This window comes from Salvelinus fontinalis, chromosome 1, assembly GCF_029448725.1.
Source record: "Salvelinus fontinalis isolate EN_2023a chromosome 1, ASM2944872v1, whole genome shotgun sequence".
NCBI lineage: Eukaryota > Metazoa > Chordata > Actinopteri > Salmoniformes > Salmonidae > Salvelinus > Salvelinus fontinalis.
This window is the reverse complement of record NC_074665.1, coordinates 65,679,401-65,702,618: the sequence shown is the minus strand read 5'-3', so window position 1 is coordinate 65,702,618 and position 23,218 is coordinate 65,679,401. Positions and strand designations below refer to the sequence as shown.

At 41.6% G+C, this 23,218-nt stretch overlaps 1 protein-coding gene across 18 annotated transcripts in view; it reads right to left on the bottom strand.

Annotated features, from left to right (window-relative positions):
- The window catches only part of LOC129859890 (dystonin-like), a 189,332-nt gene that overhangs the window by 5,627 nt on the left and 160,487 nt on the right, over positions 1-23,218 (bottom strand). For 11 of the 18 annotated variants that reach the window (XM_055930113.1, XM_055930129.1, XM_055930172.1 and 8 more), the window contains 19 exons: positions 22,722-22,892; positions 19,827-19,982; positions 19,252-19,458; positions 18,523-18,642; positions 14,537-14,706; positions 14,087-14,246; positions 10,755-10,949; positions 10,296-10,424; positions 9,450-9,593; positions 8,826-9,014; positions 8,396-8,531; positions 8,017-8,180; positions 7,716-7,878; positions 6,827-6,981; positions 4,854-4,928; positions 4,727-4,744; positions 3,455-3,559; positions 1,793-1,910; positions 1,337-1,402 (listed from right to left, as the gene is read on the bottom strand). In XM_055930113.1, the coding sequence (XP_055786088.1) occupies positions 1,337-1,402; positions 1,793-1,910; positions 3,455-3,559; positions 4,727-4,744; positions 4,854-4,928; positions 6,827-6,981; positions 7,716-7,878; positions 8,017-8,180; positions 8,396-8,531; positions 8,826-9,014; positions 9,450-9,593; positions 10,296-10,424; positions 10,755-10,949; positions 14,087-14,246; positions 14,537-14,706; positions 18,523-18,642; positions 19,252-19,458; positions 19,827-19,982; positions 22,722-22,892 (2,641 nt within the window). The remainder of the gene's footprint in view (positions 1-1,336; positions 1,403-1,792; positions 1,911-3,454; positions 3,560-4,726; positions 4,745-4,853; positions 4,929-6,826; positions 6,982-7,715; positions 7,879-8,016; positions 8,181-8,395; positions 8,532-8,825; positions 9,015-9,449; positions 9,594-10,295; positions 10,425-10,754; positions 10,950-14,086; positions 14,247-14,536; positions 14,707-18,522; positions 18,643-19,251; positions 19,459-19,826; positions 19,983-22,721; positions 22,893-23,218) is intronic. The other 7 variants (XM_055930154.1, XM_055930210.1, XM_055930226.1 and 4 more) reach the window with 3 other exon arrangements.

The window sequence follows — 23,218 nt, the reverse complement described above, 5'->3', positions numbered from 1 at the left end:
ACAAATCAATAAACGCCTCCATCACCCCAACCTCGCAAAACAAAACAAAATAAAGATACATATTAGCTGACTTTGCTCTCCAATTAATCTCTACCAGAGTAGAAGAATCTATGGTCATCCCAAAAGATTGTTGATGAATTCCAGTGGCTTAGAACATCAGCCATATACCTATAAGTAACTATTTCTCCCCAGCATAGCCTTTGGGTGGGAATAGTAAATTGCTGGGAAACCCAGTGATTGTCAGCGGCACTGCAAAAAGAAAAGGTGCACAAAGCCACTGGCTGCTTTTTAGATAGATAGATAGATAGATAGATAGATAGATAGATAGATAGATAGATAGATAGATAGAGACAACAATAGAGAGAGAGAGAGCGATAGATAGAGAGAGAGACAACAATAGAGAGAGACAGCGATAGAGAGAGACAGCAATAGAGAGAGAGACAGCAATAGATAGAGAGAGAGCGATAGAGAAAGAGAAACAGCGTTATAGAACGAGAGACAGCGATATAGAGAGAGACAGCGATATAGAGAGAGACAGCGATATAGAGAGAGACAGCGATATAGAGAGAGCGATAAAGAGAGAGACAGCGATAAAGAGAGCGATAGAAAGAGAGAGAGCGATAGAGAAAGAGAGACAGCGTTATAGAACGAGAGACAGCGATATAGAGAGAGCGATAGAGAAAGAGAGCGATAGAGCAAGAGACAGCGATAAAGAGAGAGACAGCGATATAGAACGAGAGACAGCGATATAGAGAGAGCGATAGAGAAAGAGAGCGATAGAGCAAGAGACAGCGATAAAGAGAGAGACAGCGATATAGAACGAGAGACAGCGATATAGAGAGAGCGATTGAGAAAGAGAGCGATAGAGCAAGAGACAGCGATAAAGAGAGAGACAGCGATAAAGAGAGCGATAGAAAGAGAGAGCAATAGAGAGAGTGTTAGAGAGAGAGAGCGACAGAGAGACAGCTATAGACAGCGATAGAGGGTAATAGAGCGATAGAGAGAGAGACAGCGATAGAGAGAGACAGCGATAGAGAGAGCGATAGAGAGAGAGAACTGGTGTTAGCCTGGAGGTCAGTAAGTAAAGAGAGATTCAGAAGTAGGTGATGTGACTCGGAGAAAATGACGGCATGCATGAAGACCCACAGACTGCTGGATAACAGGAGAGTGTGAGTTGAGTCGCTTTATGGGAACGCCATTAACAATGAGCACTCCAACACACCCGTTTTGTACACACACCTACACATTAACACCCGCACACATACGGTGATGCAGACACACATACCACTGGGGGGTTCATGGAGCAAGGTGAGAAAGTGTGAGATTTGTTGCCAACCTATAGGAGACTGAGTAATTGAAGAGTTTGATTCCGAGCGCAACATTTTACTCCCGTGGTGATGAACTGGAGAGGAAGGCGTAGGAAGCAGTAGGAAGGCATTTTTTTAGCAGGAAAATTGAAACACATATAGAGGAACTTACTGCATGGCAGTAGGATCTGATATTGTAAGCAATTGAGTAGCAACATACACTCAGACACACACTCAGACACACACTCAGACTTAGACTCTACATGCCACATTCAGCCTTATCCAGCCATATCATTTAATCAGAGTGAAAACCATTACACAACATCAAATCATATGGTAATAAATACTGAATCAGCTGTAGCACCGCTATCTAAAAATAGACAATTAAAACATGAGACACACGAGTGAAACCGAATCCAGAGATTTGTCTTTCTTAAAATGAATGACAATTTATCAAGTTTACCCTGTCCTGTCTGGTGCCTTACCTCGACACGGGTCGTTCTTTACAAGGAACTCATCCAGAGCCATCCAGCCTCCACCAACGCGCACCATCACAGTGCTCCGCAGGATCCGCACCAGACGCAGCTGTTGGGAGTCTCCGAACTGCAGAGGGAGTAGGGAGGACAGAGAGGAAGATGAGGCGGGAGTCACTGAGCACTACTCTGCATCAACAACACTGGACAAGACTTGAAGCTGTGCAACACCAGAAACTAGCAGATGCTACAATTTGGAGATTGTTAGGAGGAAGTTTATCCTTCTATGAGTTGGTTCCTGATTGCCTGATTACATTGCATTTTCTGACTTGTAGAGTACAACGACTAGTTATACATATGAAATATGACTTAACTAAAATGGATTTCACTTAATCACTAGATGAGAGGAGATGGTTTTGCTGTCTGGTTTCTTTCTTTTGTTGCTCAGCCAAGCCCATTGATTGAGACACAAAGCAACAACATCAAGGTTTCATTCTCATAGACACAAATGAAGGGTCAATCCAACTGGTTTAACCTTCTCAGAATGTATTAGTGCATTCATCATTGTCAACAATGTGGGATTGGTGTGTGACTTGTGAAATTGGGATACGTTGATTTGTAATTGTGGTGAAATGGGTAACACTTTACTTGATACCACCTGTCAACAGGCTTATCGTAGCCTACATACATCTGTCATAATCATGATATAACAACTGGTATTTTGACTGGTTAGGGCATCTGAGGTCAATATCATTGTTATGACAATGTTATATATCCATTATGATTAAGGTTACAAGTAAATGTAATAATTAGTAAGTTAATAATTTGTCACAAAGGGTTGCAATATTTTCATTAATCAATATTATAATTTAATATTGGAATGTTTACTTATTTTCTCATCTAATAATTTTTTCACATTTTCAACTGGAAACTCCTATAACAGGCTGTATAATATAAAGAGCATTAGACTGAAGAGATGATACTCAACCACTAGGGAGCACTATAGTGTTGCAGTCTATCCTTACCTTCTTTTGGGATATTTTTGTTATTTTCGACTTTACTATGGGATGTTTGCATGTAACTTGCAAAGCTTTCAAACAAGCCTGATATGGAGGGTGAACAAACAGCCAAGCGTCATAAGATGAGGATTTGCAGGAGAAGCCAGCCAGTTGGATATGGCCATGGGGTTAGCAGATTTGACAACACAACAATCATGGCCTCATGCTTTCCATCAAACATTGTCACATCATAGCACAATCAATAGCACAAACAGACAAAACTGACAAAATCTCCTGCAAACCAACAACGTGAACAGTGGCACTTTCTATCACTACAGTACAAACCACCATATTCATAGAGGATGCATTGACATTGATGGAGGAACCAATGCAGCTAAGCTCCAATGAGGAACAACATGGGGGATGGCATCTTATCATCTCTCTAGTCAACCACGGTGTAAACAATCAAACATGACCACACATTGATGAGCCTCCAGTTAGGTGCCTATTGTAACAATCTCATTTAAATTCAAACTTTGCACTATGTGATTCCCATAATGATTGAATGACACTGGTGAATTTTGTGATCAAGTACAGTAAAAGTGATGAATAGAATTGGAAAATGATCTGGAGAATAAAAATAGTCACAACAAATGGCTTAAGAATGCCCATTTACCAGAATACAGCTTTCCAAAACCGCAACGTGTAGGTGGGGGGTTAGATTTTGACTGTCCCTGTTTGCTATTATCTCATCATCATGTAAGCAGTGAACCAGACCAAACTGTCAAAAGAATTGTTTAAGTTGATTTTGAGTAATAAACAAATACAAACTGGTGAAGAAGACACACATAATCTTACAAATACATGCTGTATATGTTTCCCCTATATACCCCTATTCATTCTCCTCAACAAACAGCCATCAAGCTTCAGAAAGTGAATTGACCATTCATTTTATATGAGTTATGTATCCTGTATTACAACATGCATTTCTTTGCCCATTTGAACTCAATAAAATCAAATCAAGCAAGATAATTTCCTAACAATGGAAAGGTGTTCGCACATCTTTAAAGGAAAAGCAGTTAATGTTTGTTGAACAAAAAAAGCTTTTATACAAAGTCATGTCAGCCATTATTGAGACAAATCAATCCCAGGAAATAAAAGAGAAGCAACAGACAACCACACATCAGAAGCATTCTAAATCCCAAACTGCTCAACGGTTAAATTAAAGCACATGAAGGGGTAAAAACTTGGAAAACCTATTATTTCTTATTGGAAACTCAAAAGCAACTACAAATAATAGGGAATAATTGAATCAGCATTGGACTTCAAAGCATTATAACACTTGACTGCCTTACATGCTGATTTTTTGTTTTAGAAATGATCACAAGCTCAATGTTATTTCCTATCTAAATAAGAGCATTATTGCCACTATTTTTATCTGCACAATCCACCAGTACAGGTTATATATACACAAAGATGCATTTTATGACACTGTGGCCATTTAATTCTTGGCATGAGCTGAAGAAAGACCATGACCCAAAAGGGGATCATTTTATTGCACAGTCATTCCTAGCAGGCTACTACATCAATGGTCGTCCACCTGCACCAGTTATAGGCACCAGCTGCTTTCCCACGCCAGCCAGCCAGACCCAATCCAATATCCCAACTACTTATGCCGGTGGAACTACCCACATAGCTATTATTATTATTATCATAGACTAATAAACAAATTAAAAGTGAGCCTTTTCAAGTGAATGGAAATGTCTGAAATAATTATTGCTGTCTACTTCTGAGTTCCATCGTGAATATGTCTTGGAAGACTCTTGGCAAAATGTTAATGTTAATTGGAAAAGAAACAGGGTCAACAAAAAAAGAGAGGAGGGGTTGATTAGGCACAGCACCACATCATAGATAACAACAAAGAGCGGCCTGAGCCTGTCATATGTACCTGGTTTCCAAGGTAGAACTGGTCGTGGAAGGGACAATGAAAAAAAGTTACAAATTAGTTTTTCATAAAGCACATGTTTCACTGAACACTTAAGGTAACGTATAGGGTATACACAAAATCCTCTTACCCTGTATTTGTTGGCACCAATTTGCTCAACTTGGAATCGTTTAGGACACTTGCATTTTGCCACTTGGCGTGTAACCTACAAAATAAAAAAACAGCATTATTTAGACATCATTTATATTGCGGGAAGGTAATACATAATGTTCCAATGATTTACGGCAGCGATCATCAACTAGATTTAGCTGTGGACTGATTTTTTCTTGAGCGGATGGTCGGGAGACCGGAACATAATTACAAATAATTTGTAGGCTGCAAATTGACCGCAAAAATATAAACTCAGCAAAAAAAGAAACGTCCTCTCACTGTGAACTGCATTTATTTTCAACAAACTTAACATGTGTAAATATTTGTATGAACATAACAAGATTCAACAACTGAGACATAAACTGAACAAGTTCCACAGACATGTGACTAACAGAAATGGAATAATGTGTTCCTGAACAAAGGTTGGGTCAAAATCAAAAGTAACAGTCAATATCTGGTATGGCCGCAAGCTGCATTAAGTACTACAGTGCATCTCCTCCTCATGGACTGCACCAGATTTGCCAGTTCTTGCTATGAGATGTTACTCTTCCACCAAGGCATCTGCAAGTTCTCGGACATTTCTGGGGGGGAATGGCCCTAGCCCTGACCCTCTGATCCAACAGGTCCCAGACGTGCTCAATGGGATTGAGATCCGGGCTCTTCGCTGGCCATGGCAGAACACTGACATTCCTGTCTTGCAGGAAATCACACACAGAATGAGCAGTATGGCTGGTGGCATTGTCATGCTGGAGTATCATGTCAGGATGAGCCCGCAGGAAAGGTACCACATGAGGGAGGAGGATGTCTTCCCTGTAACGCACAGCGTTGAGATTGCCTGCAATGACAAGATAAGTCCACCCCAGACCATGACGGACCATCCACCTCGATCCAGCTCCAGAGTACAGGCCTTGATGTAACGCTCAGTCCTTCGACGATAAGCGCAAATCCGACCATCATGCCTGGTGAGACAAAACGCTGACTTGTCAGTGAAGAGCACTTTTTGCCAGTCCTGTCTGGTCCAGCGACGGTGGGTTTGTGCCCATAGGCGACGTTGTTGCAGGTGATGTCTGGTGAGAACCTACCTTACAACAGGCCTACAAGCCCTCAGTCCAGCCTCTCTCAGCCTATTGCGGACCGTCTGAGTACTGATGGAGCGATTGTGCGTTCCTGGTGTAACTCGAGCAGTTGTTGTTGCCATCCTGTACCTGTCCTGCAGGTGTGATGTTCGGATGTACCGATCCTGTGCAGGTGTTGTTACACGTGGTCTGCCACTGCGAAGACGATCAGCTGTCCATCCTGTCTCCCTGTAGCGCTGTCTTAGGCGTCTCACAGTACGTACATTTCAATTCATTGCCCTGGCCACATCAGCAGCCCTCATGCCTCCGTGCAGCATGCCTAAGGCACGTTCACGCAGATGAGCAGGGACCCTAGGCATCTTTCTTTTGGTGTTTTTCAGAGTCAGTAGAACGGCCTCTTTAGTGTCCTAAGTTTTCATAACTGTGACCTTAATTGCCTACCGTCTGTAAGCTGTTAGTGTCTTAACGACCGTTCCACAGGGGCATGTTCATTAATTGTTTATGGTTCATTGAACAAGCATGGGAAACTGTGTTTAAACCCTTGACAATGAAGATCTGTGAAGTTATTTGGATTTTTACAAATTATCTTTGAAAGACAGGGTCCTGAAAAAGAGACGTTTCTTTTTGTGCTGAGTTATAATATTTGACTAAAACATAATCATTTCAAACCTGTGCTTGCATTTGTATACAATCACGTGTCTCTCTATTACGCATGGGAATACTTTGGAACTGGTGTTTTTAGTCTTTTATGTCCAAAAATGAAACAATGTTTTTGCTCAGAAAACTTGGGGGGCCAAATAAAACCAACTGCAGGCCGCTCGTTGGGGGAACCCTGATTTACGTTCTGAGTTATATGTCAACACATATACAGTAGTACCTCATCTTCAATTTTGTCTGCATCTGTGAGGGGTTTGTATGCCTCTTTGTTGGGATGAAGGGCAGCCACAAACTCATAGTAGTCGATGTAGCCGTCACCATCCCGGTCAAATATGTCTGCCACCGCACTCATCTCCAGCCGACTGGTAGGGAATTCTGGAATATAAAATAAAAAAACAAGGTAAGAATTCTCTCATTTATGGGAAACTTGACACTCAACGCATGGTCACACTAGCATACTGAACTGAATCGTACTGTGCTGGCTCAGATATTAGATTATCGCATTGTTCTTTCCAGCATAGTTACATCTATGGTGAATGTGTAACCATGCCAGCCAAGAGCAGCTCAGCTTGGCTTGGCTCTGTAATGTGAGGGTATAGGTCAGGGGTGTAAGGGTACAGGTCAAGGTGTCAGGTAGCCTAGCATTTAAGAGCTTTGGGCCAGTAATTGAAAGGTTGTTGGTTTGAATCCCCGAGCTGACTAGGTGAAAAATCCTTTGATGTGCTCTTGAGCAAGGCACTTAAACCTAATTGCTTCTGCAAGTCGCTCTGGATAAAATGCAAAATGTCATTTTGCTGGGGGCCAAATTGGTTATATTTCCTCGCTGTCAAAATTAGCAAAACATTTTCCTATATCCAGTTTTTCAACGCTCCCTGACTGTCTATCATTCATTTCGGTGATTATTAGAGAGCTGGTCAGTCAATAAGCTGTATGAATGTAGGTCCATTATTATTTCTACAAAGTTTCAATTTGGTTTTAGTCATTTTCAAGTATATTGACTTCATTCCCCTCAACCCCCCACAATTGTATTTTCTAATTGAATATATATATATATCATTTTTTTACTCAAACCACCTGCAAGCCTGATTGGATCCTCTCACAAGACTTACTGGAGGAGAGGATGCCTTCAATGAACTCCTGTCTGGTGACCTTTCCATCCTGGTCCTTGTCAATGCGTCTGAAGAAGTCCATGACACGTGACTTCTTATGGTTCATCCATCGCATGTAGCGCTTCCGCCACACATCAAAGTCAAAGTTGGCAAATTCCTTCAGCTGAAAAAAAATAAACCACAATACATTGTACGCTATGACATACATTGTATTGCACATAGTGATAATTTCTGAATGTCTCCATAAAGAACATAAAGTAATGAACATTTAGCTAACATAGGGTTAAATGATCAGATGTACCTCCTCAAGTCTGTCCATGGCATCATTGAGTTTCCTCCTCCTGTCCAGGGCCAGTAGCCACACCTGCTGCCACTTGCTGACCAACAGGTTGACCCTGGGGTTCTTGGTCTCTATGGGAGGCTGTGACGCTGATGGGTACATGGCTTGTGTGGGAGAACGCTTTCCTGTAAGTGAAAAACAACCTCCCGTTTAGTGATACCGCTTTTCCATTGTATAACTTTTGTTCCATACCAGACAAAACATAGGAATGATATCATTTCGGGGACAGAGAGAGTGAGGTAAGCTATGAGGATGTTGTGTCATGGTGCAGGCAGTGCATCAGAGCAGGGCCAGATGGCTGAGGTCAGGGTGTTTAGGGGGTCCCTGGTAGGGTACATACTTCCACCTCTTCCTTTCTCCAGGACAGGGATTTGGGACTGGATGGCAGGCTCGCTACCACCCGCAGACTTTCTTTTGTGTGTCTTGGTGATCGTGTCAACATCTGGTTGTTTCCTGGTCATTTCCTCCATAAATGTCTGCAGGGCCACACAAAAACAACATGTTTTCAGTTTGTACTGTATACTGTATTCACTTCAAAGGCAATGTACATGCATGCACAGTACACATACAGTAACTCATGTTACTAGAAAGAGGGAGCTACTCTTCTAATAACAACTCTAGTACTACTAGACTGGCATTGAACAGTATTGCAATGGGAAATGTTTGATCAACCAAGCACCAAGTAATACACCGAACTCCACCTTCTACAATTTGCTTCCTTTACATCATATAGTAAAGGAGGATAACACACGCTCCTGGTCACACTGTACCTGGTGTTCAGCAATAAGAGCTTTGACCTCGTCTATCTCCTGAGGCAGGACCTCCTTGTCCTTCTCGTTGAGTGTTGCCTCAGCCCACTGCAGCCAGCCCAGCAAACCCTCCAGCAGCTCCTGAGTGGCAAGCAGATCACTGAGGGCCATGGCCAGGCGCTGCTGGTGCTGCCGTGCCCACGTCTGGACCTAATATGGAGAAACATGAATAATCAATTTAATGCAGCTGGTAATTTAGCAGACGCTTTTATCTAAAGCAAACCACAATTGAAAGTGATATATATTCAGTAACATGTGGTCCATGCGAATTCAAACCCACAACTCTGGTGTTAGTAGCACCATGCTCAAACCCACTGAGACATTGGAACAACCCAGTGAGTCATTTGAACCCCCAACAACAAGATTTACATTCATGGCTTTCCACTTAAACTAAGATTAGGTACAGCCAAGTGAGAAAGTACTGTATCGGTATGACTGAGAAACGATAAGAAACATCCTGGCAAGCATTGAGGTTATGCAAGTGATATTTAAGGAGATGGCAGACTGCTTTGCCATGAAATAGGCATATGATCTCTCACCCTCCAGTATGACGCACAGCAAACAAGCATGTAAGTGTTCACTGACCTCCTCGAACCGGGCTTTAATGATGGTGTTCCAGTGTTTGATGGTGGTGATAGAATCTGGATGGCAGATGGTCAAGATAGCCTCCCCCATACTGGTGGCTTTGTTCAGGCCTACTCTCTTCTCCTCCTGCTTCTTCATGAACTCCTGAAAGAGAACGGTTGGTTTCCATTAGCAATCGACAATGTTTGCGTCAAAATATAAATAAAAAAGAAACCTAGCAGCCAGTATCTCTGTTTCTCTGTTCCTCTTTCAATACCTGATCAAGTGGAGATGAAGAAAGTAATGATATGTGAAGTCAGGGGAAACTATTTTAGATCCAGTGAGATCATGCTTGAGGAAAAGTCAATATTGTGAAGCAGTTGGAATGGAATATCAAACCACCATGTAAAATCCATGTATGGCATTTCTACTTTTACTGGCAAGGCGATGGACGTGTAAAGACTGTCAAAGTGAAGTGTGTTTTAAATGTCGACACTACATTATGAGAGTACCTCAGCAGAAAATAAAGATAGTCGAGTGGAGAAACATACCCACATTCTCTGCAAATAACTGCCTTAAATGCCATATGTTTGAGCTAGGTACTATTTTGCTCAGAATGAAAATAGTTCCATGCAAGCCTGATCCCTAAAGCGTATACAAGGCTTCAATAGCCCAGGAAAACTCTTAATCTATGGCCCGATATTGCATTTCACATTTGGTCAGCTTTTATCTAAAAGCTTTATTCTATATTATGGATATTGTTGGATTTTGCTTTAGGGACCTTTGTGCCCCACTTGGAAGATAATCTGTAGGGAAACACTGTGTTGTTCTATAGGATGACGATGTTCCAGGTTAAATGTCACTTGCCTTGTGCTGCTCGATAAGAGCCCTGAGGGCATCCTCGTCGTCGGGCAGGGTGCCATGGAAACGAAGGCTCTGCTCAGCCTCGGCCAGCCACTCCAGCAGGATATGGACCGTAGAGTGGAACTCCTCAGCCTGCAGCCAGAGGACAGGGGACAGAGAGGTTCACCAACACACAGGTCTCCAAAAAGCATTCCTCGAAGCACTAAGCCAGGTCCTAATGGTTGCATTCCAGGATTGTTTTTTTAGCAGACACACTGCACTACTCAGTAGATTGCTATGATCATTTGAATGATGTTCCTAAGACGTTTAACAGATCTCTTTTTTTATATTAACCCATCCACCACCCCCCAAAGCTTTGTTAGATCTGATCATCTGTCAAACTGAATGAAAAAATGACCTGCAACGCCACAAATGTAATTTGAATAGGTGATATAGAGAGGTTTGGCATAGTGAGAGTCCTACCTGACACAATGCCTGTTCCAGCCGGGTCTGTTTAGATACTGAGCGGGCGCACACAGTCTCCCAGCGAGCGCTCAGCTCCTGCATCTGAGCTTTGACCCAGGATGAGTCTTCATGGCTGCTCTCAATCAGGTCCTTAGCCGAACGCTTCAGGGCCACAACGCTCCCTGTCCTCTTCCCCAGCTCCTTCTGGAACACCTGGAAGATACGTCAGAGAGAGAACTAATGAGACACGACACACAGACGCAGAGATACATGTAAACAAACACACAGACGCAGAGATACATGTAAACATACACACAGACACATGTAAACAAACACACAGGCACAGAGATACATGTAAACAAACACACAGATGCAGAGATACATGTAAACAAACACACAGACACAGAGAAACATGTAAACAAACACAGAGACACACATACTGATCATGTTTCCCAATAACCACAAACTCCATCTATCCATTGCTGAATATACAGCTTTTTGCCACATCACAAGAAAGTATTGCTAGAATAACCCGTGTGCCAATATAAATTAGACCAGGTTATACAAACAGTCATCTTGCACCATTTCCCTCAGGGCTAAGCTGTCATCCTAAATAAAAGAACCTAAATCAACACTGATTGTGAAAAAAAAGATGAATACAGTTCAACAGGGCTGAAACCTATCCAGCTAACACACTAAGATTGTGCTAAAAGCACTTCCAATTTAAACAGTGTTGGGAAGGTTATTTTCGAAATGTAATCAGTTACAGTTACTTGTTACCTGTCCAAAATTGTAATCAGTAACGTAACTTTTGGATTACCCAAACTCAGTAATGTAATTGGTTTACTTTCAGTTACATTTGGATGACTTTCCCCTTAAGAAGCATTAGAAGACAAAAAGGATCCATCAAACGTATTTGGTGTGTCATCATAGTGGTCTCTGATTTGTGGTCAGACTCGCTCTGGTGGAACAAACTTAAACTTGTGCCTTTTTTCAATGCTGATTTGAATGTGATGGAGAAAACAAAAAAGTGTCATCATTTACTGTTTTGCAAATATCCAAGAAGTAATCATCTAGTTTTTTTTTTAAGTATCTGTAATCTGATTACATGTAACCGATTACAGTGGCGTGCGAAAGTATTTACCGCCTTGGCATTTTTCCTATATTGTTGCCTTACAACCTGGAATTAAAATAGATGTTTGAGGGGTTGTATCATTTGATTTACACAACATGCCTACCACTTTGAAGATGCAAATATTTTTTATTGTGAAACAAACAAGAAATAAGACCAAAAAACGGAAAACTTGAGCGTACGTAACTATTCACCTCCCAAAGTGAATACTTTGTAGAGCCACCTTTTGCAGCAATTACAGCTGCAAGTCTCTTGGGATAAGTTTCTATAAGCTTGGCACGTCTAGCCACTGGGATGTTTGCCCATTCTTCAATGCAAAACTGCTCCAGCTCCTTCAAATTGGATGGGTTCTGCTGGTGTACAGCAATCTTTAAGTCATAACACAGATTCTCAATTGGATTGAGGTCTGGGCTTTGACTATGCCATTCCAAGACATTTAAATGTTTCCCTTTAAACCACTCAAGTGTTGCTTTAGCAGTATGCTTAGGGTCATTGTCCTGCTGGAAGGTTAACCTCTGTCCCAGTCTCAAATCTCTGGAAGAGTGAAACAGGTTTCCCTCAAGAATTTCCCTGTATTTAGCGCCATCCATCATTCCTTCAATTCTGACCAGTTTCCCAGTTCCTGCCGATGAAAAACATCCCCACAGCATGATGCTGCCACCACCATGCTTCACTGTGGGGATGGTGCTCTCGGGGTGTTGGGTTTTGTACCAGACATAGTGTTTTCCTTGATGGCCAAAAAGATCCATTTTTAGTCTCATCTGACCAGAGTACCTTCTTCCATATGTTTGGGGAGTCTCCCACATGCCTTTTAACGAACACCAAACATGTTTGCTTATTTTTTTCTTTAAGCAATGGCTTTTTTTCTGGCCATTCTTCCGTAAAGCCAAGCTATGTGGAGTATACAGCTTAAAGTGGTCCTATGGACAGATACTCCAATCTCCGCTGTGGAGCTTTGCAGCTCCTTCAGGGTTATCTTTGGTCTCTTTGTTGCCTCTCTGATTAATGCCCTCCTTGCCTGGTCCGTGAGTTTTGGTGGGCGGCGCTCTCTTGGCAGGTTTGTTGTGGTGCCATATTCTTTCCATTTTTTAATAATGGATTTAATGGTGCTCCATGGGATGTTCAAAGTTTCTGATATTTTTTTATAACACAACCCTGATCTGTACTTCTCCACAACTTTGTCCCTGACCTGTTTGGAGAGCACCTTGGTCTTCATGGAGCCGCTTGCTTGGTGGTGTCCCTTGCTTAGTGGTGTTGCAGATTCTGGGGCCTTTCAGAACAGGTGTATATACAGTATACTGAGAACATGTGACAGATCATGTGACACTTAAGATTGCACACAGGTGGACTTCATTTAACTAATTATGTGACTTCTGAAGGTAATTGGTTGCACCAGATCTTATTTAGGGACTTCATAGCAAAGGGGGTGAATACATACGCACGCACCCCTTTTCCATTTTTATTCTTTTTTATTTTTTATAATTCTTTGACAGAAGTTATTTTTTTCCTTTCACTTCACCAATTTGGACTATTTTGTGTATGTCCATTACACAAAATCCAAATAAATATAAATTTAAATTACAGGTTGTAATGCAACAAAAAAGGAAAAATACCAAGGGGGATGAATACTTTTGCAAGGCACTGTACATGTCACTCCCCAACCTTGCTTCTGCACCCCCATGAAGTCATCTGGATGAAGTTGAAGGCCATATATGGAGGGTGACTAAACCAAGCTCTGACTGTTGATCTACTTCAGCGCAGTGACTCAGATATCCTGCCAGGCCATTCACCCTATATTTCTCTGTGCCTCAGCAATCTCTTGTCTCTGCCAATTCAAACCAGCGTTTTGTCACATAACACAAGTTCCATTTCCGACAAACATTTATGGGGGGGAAAAAATTACCGCTCTCGGGGCCATAATCCTATTTCATATATTTAGCCTGTGAGCCACAGGAAGGAGAATAAAATACGCTGAACAATGAGAACAGCAAATCCACACACAGTGTAGCTTCTGAATTTTGACTCCTATTACATGGTACACAAATAGGTAGGATATGTTTGAGCTTTAGAATCAAGTCAGATCCATTTGCTTAGGCCCAGTAGGCACCTACTGCCATTGTTCCCTTGAACAAGGCACTTAACCCACAAGCTGCTCCAAGGCTACAACTCCTGTGGCTGCACAATAAAGATCTATTCTACGAATGTTTATTTTTTTTACCTTGTGACTGTCAATGAGATTAAGGACCAGGTCTATATCTCCATGTACTGGCTGGTCCTCGGCCAGCTGAGGCTCCACTCTATACAGCCAGTCAATCAGGGCCTGAAGGGCATCAGTAAACTGACCAGAGAACAGCAGTGCCTCCTCAAGCTTGTTTTGCCTGAGAGGAAACACAGATCATTATTTGTGAAAATACGTAATGACCCCTGACAGCAGAAACTATCATTGTTTTCTATTCTATATGCAATATCATTACGATTTGACAGCAAAACTCGACTGCGGCAATATGCATTTGAAAGGAATTATAGTTGAATCACAGTATATCAAAAGTCTTCACAAAGCCCACAGTTTCAGTATCCATCATCATCAAGATTAGATGACAGTAAAATATATAATAATATGCATATTATGTGTCCGATACACAGCAATGTGCAGGTCATGTCCTCTTACCTCTCAACTGACTTGCCACAGACAGTGTCCCACTTGTCCCTCAGTTCACTCAGCATGTCATCCAGCTTCTGGTTGTCGTCCTGCAGTGACGTCTTGTCCTTCAGGGCACGTCCCGTACGACTGGTTGTGTCATACAACGAGTGCTTGCTCCCCAGCGCCTTCTGGAACTCCTGCGTGAACCAATGGTGGAGAGACATGGTCATTATATAGGCTAGTTTATCCTATCCAAGTCAGCCTGTGGCTGGTTTTTAGCCTCATCTCCAGCCTGATCAACGTTTACACGGTGTGTCTGGCAAAGAGAAACTAGTAGATATTAGACTAGACAGCTGCACAGCCAACAGTGAATTGTCTGAAATTTAACAGTAGCATAAGCAATTTGACCATGGTCTCACTTTCTGTTTTGTTACAAATTGACAGATCGTCAGCAGCACAATTGAGAAACCACAGCTGAGTTATTTCTGAGGCACTACATATGATTTAACAGGTAGATTCCTTCACAGAGGATTGTCCCCCTAAGCTACAGTCTACATTCTGTCATGGATTGAAATTTGTGAGTGGCGTGTGTGAACTATTTGCTCATAAAGGACACTATGTAGTGGCTGAAACCAAAACAAGGGGTCACAATTCAAGCATCTTTCATCCATATGGATTAAAAGTATCCAAAATCAGGGCCGTCCCTAATACATTCTGTACATCCAGGGATTATGAAAGGATTAGCAAAAGCGCCTCACACACAACAGCTCAAGGACAACAACTGAATAGCCTCTGACACCTAAAGCACTAATGAATACTGTATACTATAATTAAAAACAAAAAAATATGTTTTAAGTGAGAAGTAGGCATTGGTCTGAAGACGAAAAATAAAGGAACTTCACATGAGCAGCACAATGCTTACTCCACCAATGCTCTACAGTACCAAGGCTTTCCAGCACACAGCTTTGACCTACTTCATTAACTGTGCTGGTCTATCGTAGTTCAAACAATGTGTATGCAAGTTGCTTGAGATTCAAACCTTCTCAAACAGCCTAATTCATACTCTAAGAGGAAGCGTTCCCACAATAATGTGATTTGTACCGCATACAAGTTCAACTTTTGGATTCTTCATACACCACACTAATCCCATTCCACGACCTTTTCAAGCTTTTTGTTTTATTATATGAAAGCAAGCTTTGCTTTTAAACTTACAAGACAATCATGTTTGATTGGGCAAGCTATTTTGTCTTGTAGTAATTATTACTTGTAGTAATTCTGTAGTAAAGAATTTTAGCAATACATGTCATTTAGAAAAAATAAATCATAATCTTTTTTTGGTCAGTAGGTGCCCAACATAACAACAGGTTGTGGTGTTGGACACAGTCACTCATATATAAAGGTCTACCGAGCCTGTCTCCATTCCTGATTTCTGGAACCATTCGTTTACCTGTGTAACATTAACATCAGCTCAAAAACACTTGTTTTGCAAACATGGTCCTGTTTTATCAATTGCTGTGCTGATCAATGGGCAGTTCATTACCTCTCTCAAATGAATATGGAGCTTAAAGTTGTCTATTTGTATTAATTTAAGCAAAAAAGATGGTGACGCTATAATAATGCACACATACAATAGGCCTATATCTAAAAATACCTACAGCCTAACAATGTATACAATAAGGCCTATATCTAAACATACCTAGAGCCTAGTGTATGTATGTGTGCATATACATATATATATACATATATATATATATATATATATATATATATATATATATATATATATATATATATATATATATATATATATATATATATATATATATATACTACAGGTCAAAAGTTTTAGAACATCTGTCACGTATAATCCCTCTCCGCCCTCTAGGTCATCAGGCTGCTGATTATCCCGCACACCTGTCATGACACTCACCTGGACTCCATCACCTCCTTGATTATCTTCCCTGTCACTTGCCTTGGTTTATTGCCTCTGTTTTCATGTCGTTGAGTTGTTTGTGTTACATGTTCATTGTTTCTTTCATTTATTAAAACACTCACTCCCTGAAATTGCTTCCTGACTCTCAGCGCACTCGTTACAACACCTACTCATTCAAGGGTTTTTCTTTATGTTTACATTGTAGAATAATAGTGAACACATCAAAACTATGAAATAACACATATGGAATCATGTAGTAACCAAAAAGTGTTAAACAAATATTTTATATTTAAGATTCTTCAAATAGCCACCCTTTACCTTGATGACAGCTTTGCACACTCTTGGCATTCTCTCAACCAGCTTTATGAGGTAGTCAACTGGAATGCATTTCAATTAACAGGTGTGCCTTCTTAAAAGTTAATTTGTGGAATTTCTTTCCTTAATGCGTTTGAGCCAATCAGTTGTGTTGTGACAAGTTGGGGTGGTATACAGAAGATAGCCCTATTTGGTAAAAGACCAAGTCCATTGTTACTAGTTCAACGCTCTAACCACTAGGCTACACTGTCATTCCAACTAATCCTCAAGCTCTTGAATAGCTAGTTCAGAGCTTCAGCAGAATGTGAAACGTCTGTGGGTCCCCGAGGAGAGGTTTGAGAACCACTGCAGCAGAACACAGTAGAGTGCAGTAAATTTCAGTACAGCAAAAAAAAAGTAGAGAAAGTTTTTTCAAAATTCATTTAAAACCAAAAAGCAACCTGATTTCAACATCCGGGAATATACGTATTTTCAATGTCTGAAAAATACGTCTTTTAAACGTAATTTTGCTTACTGGGTTCAGATTTGTGGGAACACTGAAAAGTAACTTGACACTGTTGATCAGTCAGCGCAAATTTGGATTAAAATGGCATGTACACTAGAGCCACGTCTTTCTTGTGCCTTTTGCAGCTTGTTTCTAGCCTAAAGCATTGCAGATTTATGCATCCTATAGTGTACATTTATATAATCCGGGTTTTGGGGGGCATTAGCTCTCTTCCCCACCCCTAGAGCAGTGCTAACTATGTTTTGTGGAAAAATGTGGGACTGGCATTTGGACGTGAGCTTGTTATCGTTAGCTAGCTTCTGTGTCAAGGTCAGCTGTTGTTGTCTGGCTCTAGCTATCTAGCTAATGGCTGAAGTTATTTGTGTAACAAACCTTCCATAAACAAATATAGCTATCTAGCTTTCAGATAACTGGTGTTAGCTAGCTAGCTTGAGAGGCTAGCTACTGGAATTTGGACAAGCACGCTAACGTTAGCTAATCAAAATATCGGTTTGCATTTATTGATTAACCACAGACTGTATACTGTACCACCATTAACAGTGAGCTCCAAAGTTTTGGGAGAGTGACATATTTTTTGTTGTTTTGGCTCTGTACTTAAGCACTTTGGATTTTATATGATACAATGACTATGAGGTTAAAGTGCAGACTGTCAGCTTTAGGGTATTTTCATCTATATAGGGCGAACCATTTAGAAATGACAGCCCTTTGTGTACAACATTTTAATGTGGATGCTACCATCATTACAGATAATCCTGAATGAATTGTGAATAACGATGAGTGAGAAAGTTACAGACACACAAATATCATACTTCCAAGACATGCTAACCTCTCACCATTACAATAACATGGGAGGTTAGCATTTTTGGAGGGGTATGATATTGTGCATCTGTAACTTTCTCACTCATCATTATTCACGATTCATTCAGGATTATCCATAATCATGGTAGCATCCACATGAATGTAGAAGTGTTTATAAACATATTATATTCTTACTTACAATAAAAGTGGCTCCAAAATGACACAATACATTATTTACCATTAATTTCTGTCGGGCACCCCGGACGACGCTATGCCAATTGTGCGTCGCCCCACGGACCTCCCGGTCGCGGCCGGCTGCGACAGAGCCTGGGCGCGAACCCAGAGACTTTGGTGGCGCAGTTAGCACTGCGATGCAGTGCCCTAGACCACTGCTCCACTGCTCGCCAACTCGCCCCCCCCCCCAAGGAAAAGGATTCAATGAGGTTTAGTTAGTTCAGTCACCTTGTGCTGGACCAGCTGCATCTTGATCTTGTCAGGGTCGTTGGCGATTTCCAGCTCCGAGTCCAAGGCCTTCTCCGACTCGTCCAACCATTCCGTCAGCTTGTTCCAGGTTTCGTGGAACTGAGGGGAGAGATGTAGCAAATGAGGCTTGCGTAAACCGCACTGTGATATATGACTTCCTTTGATTTATTGTTCTATGTTTGGATGAGTCTACTTTCAGCGCCAAGAAAAGTGATGGGTTCGTACTAATGAAAGAGCTCTGAGGCCAGTTTGTATCACCAGACTCCCTGTAATACTGATACAGCTTTCCTGCGATAATAAGCACCATAATGTAGTTGTGACACATCGTCTACTCGACTTTTGTCTGCAAAGCATTAAGGTACTGCACGGTATTTGACCTCACACCTCGTTAGTGACCTCACTTCTCTGTTTCTCAAAAAATGCCTATTGCCCAGTTATGTGGAAAGATGATGACGTCTACTACAGTCCACCTGTCTAACTTCCTCTGTCACCCTCTCGCTCACCCCCTCTCTCCCTTTCTCTCCATCTCTCCTTCCACTATGACTTTCTCTCTCTCTCTCACTTATATTTTTCGACTTACATCAATTTCATATCCCACTTCAGTGTGACTAGACTGCTGACTCCTAGCATTTCAGTTTAGGCACTGTGTACTACTGTGTAATACTGTACCAACTGTGTAGTACATCAAGTGTGCCCAAGGTGCTGTACCTGTTTGGCCCTCTTCCTGGCATCATCCAGCAGACGGCCCCTTTCCACAGACCTCTGTACCACCTTCTCCCAGCGGCCCTGCACACTGATCAGCAGGTTCTTGATCAGCACCACATCCTGCTTCTGGCTGAAGTACTTCAGGTGGGTCCCTGTCTTATCCAGCTCAACGATCTGCTCCCTGTGGGAGTTCACCTCCGTCACAAACACCTGCCAATACACACACATCAGAGGATCATGACAAATGTTACAATAGTGTTACACAGCGGAGTTGATCTTTTTTTTATACAATTTTTGTAAGTAGAATGTTCACTTGACTAATAAGCAGTGTTCTGGATGAGAGTCAAATGGCTTTGTTGAGCCGTGGTTGGCCTGCTTGCACTGCAAGCTGTCTCGGCTATGGAACCTAAGCCCAACAATTGTTTGTGCTATTGATATCATTAATACAAATTAAATCAGGATAGGAGGCAGTTTAGGTTAATTATTAGATAATACTGAACACTGAAATGACAAATCATCAAAACCTATCAACATGTAAATCGATGTGTTATGTTAATTGTCTTCACACCGACACATACCTTGTGCTCATCTATCTGGAACATGATGTTTTCCAGGATGAGGGAGGCAGGAGAGGACATAGTGAGAGTCTGTTCAGCTTGGGTCAGCCAGTTGATGAAGTCCTGGAGAGAGTTATGGAACTCTGTGGCCAGAGTCAAGGCCTCCTCCAGTTTCACCTGAAGCACAGAGACAACAAAGCCACCTGAGAAACATTGCATGCTTCCTACTGACACAAACATTCACACAAGGATGTGCACACACACAAACTGACAGACAAGTTTGCCTAGCAAATACACACACACACACACACACACACACACACACACACACACACACACACACACACACACACACACACACACACACACACACACACACACACACACACACAAGTCTTGTACAACTAACCTTGTGGGGACACACAATTCAGTCCCATTCAAAATCCTATTTTCCCTAACCCCTAACCCGTATTCTTACTCTAACCTTAACCCAAAAACCTAACCTTAACCCTAACCCTAGCTCCTAATGCTAAAACTAACCCTAGCTCCTAACCCTAACCCTTAATGTAATTCTAACCCTAACACTAATTCTAACCTTAACTTTAAACCCCTTGAAATAGCAATTGACCTCGTGGGGACTAACAAAATGTCCTCAATGTCCTCACAAGAATAGTTAAACAAGTCCATACAGACAGACACACACACACACAAACACTCACCAAAAAACACACACAGGTTGTTTGTTCATTTGTTGCCACAGCATTAGGTAATGATTGTAATTGGTCTAAACATGACTGACCTCTGTTTAGGCAGAGGAAGTCAGCATCTCTGAACTAGCTCAAGGGAAGAGGATGAGCTATCAAAACGATGCATCCTCTACAGTTATAAAAATAGCATCAATTAGCCTTTGATTGAATCAAACAGATGTATTCAGTGTGGTCGGTCCAACAGGGAGGATGAGTTTTGCCTTTGCCAGGCAAGCAAAAGAGTACAGCTAATGCTATATCCTCATCACGATAAACAATGTGGTAATAACATTACAGTCATTACAAGCCTAATGGCAAGTAAGTACTGTCTCCGGTATACAGTGATGTCTCTTTCTCCATGTTGGTTAATTTAGCTTTAATTCTGAATGAAGTGTGCTATCTTGACAAGCTAGCAAACTGCTTAGAAACTGCAGTGAGTTAAGTCGTAGAGTATGCATGTCATACAGTACAGTACAGTACACCATAGTTCAGTGGTCACAAACCTTTTCTGAGTCAAGATCACTTTCTGAGTCAAAATGCATGCCAAGATCTACCGCTCTGATTTTTTATTAACGTGACTTAAAAAACGTAAGCCTATGCAACATTAACCAATTAAAAACAGTACTGTAGCAATGAGGTGTGTGCAGTAAGCTATAGGCCCAATATATTATCACCACATACTGGCTTTGCCTGAATTTACCTGCCAATGCATTGTTGTTCGGGACATTTTTTTTAAATTATATTTCTAAATTTGAGGTAGGCTATATGATCACAACGGTAATAGATCCATTGGTGTATTACTTGTGAGGCATAGCTGAGTGAGCATACATTTAAATAATTTGCTTTTTATTTTACTGGGCTGATGGTGCCTGCATCTGATGGTCAGTCTCAGTAAAGGGAGAGAGCAGCAGACTGAGTGTCCGTCTCTCAACATCCCTCCGCTCTCCTTTCCTCCACTGACACTGACCAAAAAGAGACATCGTCTTCCAGCTGATGGCGAAACTCGAGTCGCACCACATTATTTCTACCTCATGCACAAATTCATGTTGTTACTCCTATAAACAGAGAAAGTGAAATATTCCTTGACATTAAAAAAGACCCAAGCCGCTAATAATAACTACAACGCAATCCTATAGTTACACTTTCCTACTCATTCATTACTGCTGCACTGCTTGTTGTAGCGCTGAGTGGAAATAGGAGGAACGTGCATTTAATGGCTTATAAAAGTGTTGAACACAGTGTTGACAGTAATGAGTAAGAACTTAAACATGAACTCACTCATAAAAACAGCAGCTCTTAGATGTATTCGTTGACAGTCTCTCTCTAGTCATGGTTTTAAACGTTTTGAAATCTCACAGTATAAATTTTGACTCGGTTATCTGAGCAATCTGATTGGCCAGCGGTAGACCTATAGGGCACTTGATTTCCTCTCCAGGCCCACCGGGAAGCCAGAGTTTGTACCTTCAGACACACGAAATGAAAACAGTTTGCCTAACGGTGCGCAGGGCAGCTGAATTGGCTGCACCTACCACCAACAGCCCGAGACTATTTGATTAAGAGACTTGACTGAGTTAGGAACAAACCCACATCCAACCCCAGCATTCCCTTTACATCCCATCCAACGTTTCAGCTGTTCATTAGAATGTCTCTGAAGATAAGAGGACTGTTCCATGATGACTAATGACTGATGAGTCAGGCACTTCCCAGTAGAGATCTGATCTGCTGGGTGACCACATCCTATGTGCTTGCCAACCTTATTTGCTGTACAGCATTTATTACCACCTCATGGATTATAGGTTTAAAATGTACAGTAGAGTACAGGGTATGGAAGGGGAGTGAACAAATGCTGAGCATAAATGTCCCACAGGGGATATAATAAATCTCAACATTATGAATCATCAGACAAGTTCAGAACACTTGGTCGGGTGTGACCCATTCTAGCCAGGGTTTCCCTAGATAATTTGTCAGACGGAGCACAATGGCCCTCAAATAATCCCAAACATCCAGTGCTTCTCAAATTAACATTTCCAATTGAAACCAATTTAAGCCGCTTTTTTTTACGCAGGAAGTCTGGGCAGAGCTAGGAATGGTGGCCCATTCTGAAAGGGAACACTTGATTCATCCCATCTTAGCCCAACAACACTGCTCCATGTCGCTTTACACTCCCTACCTTTCTCTCAGCCACCTTGACCTGTACCGACTCCCTCTTGTCCTGCAGGTTCCTGAGGTCCTGCTCTGTGTTGCTGTCCTGGCCGGAGGGGGTCATGGTGAGCAGCTGCTGACCTTTGTTCATCAGCTGCTGGTAGAGCTCCTCCTTGGCCTCTAATGTAGAACATAACTCCTGCAGGAGACCAAAAACATGAGGGGCTTAGAGAATATGTCTGCTGTTAGTATTAGTGTCCATTATAAATGAGTTGTTTGGATCCTGGATGCTGATTGGCTGTCAAAGACAGACCTAAAGTCATGCCATTTACCTGTGGCGGTATTTAGCACAGAGCACGGCCTCTTGTGCCTTATTGCTTCAATAATAGCACTGAAACTACTGTTTTACATTTCAAATTAATGGAATTTGGACAATAAGTCCAGTATACTTTCATTGTTTTCATTCTGTCAGTGTCCATGTCTGCTTTGTTACTGCTTCTTTACCAGTTTATTTTGTAAACTAAT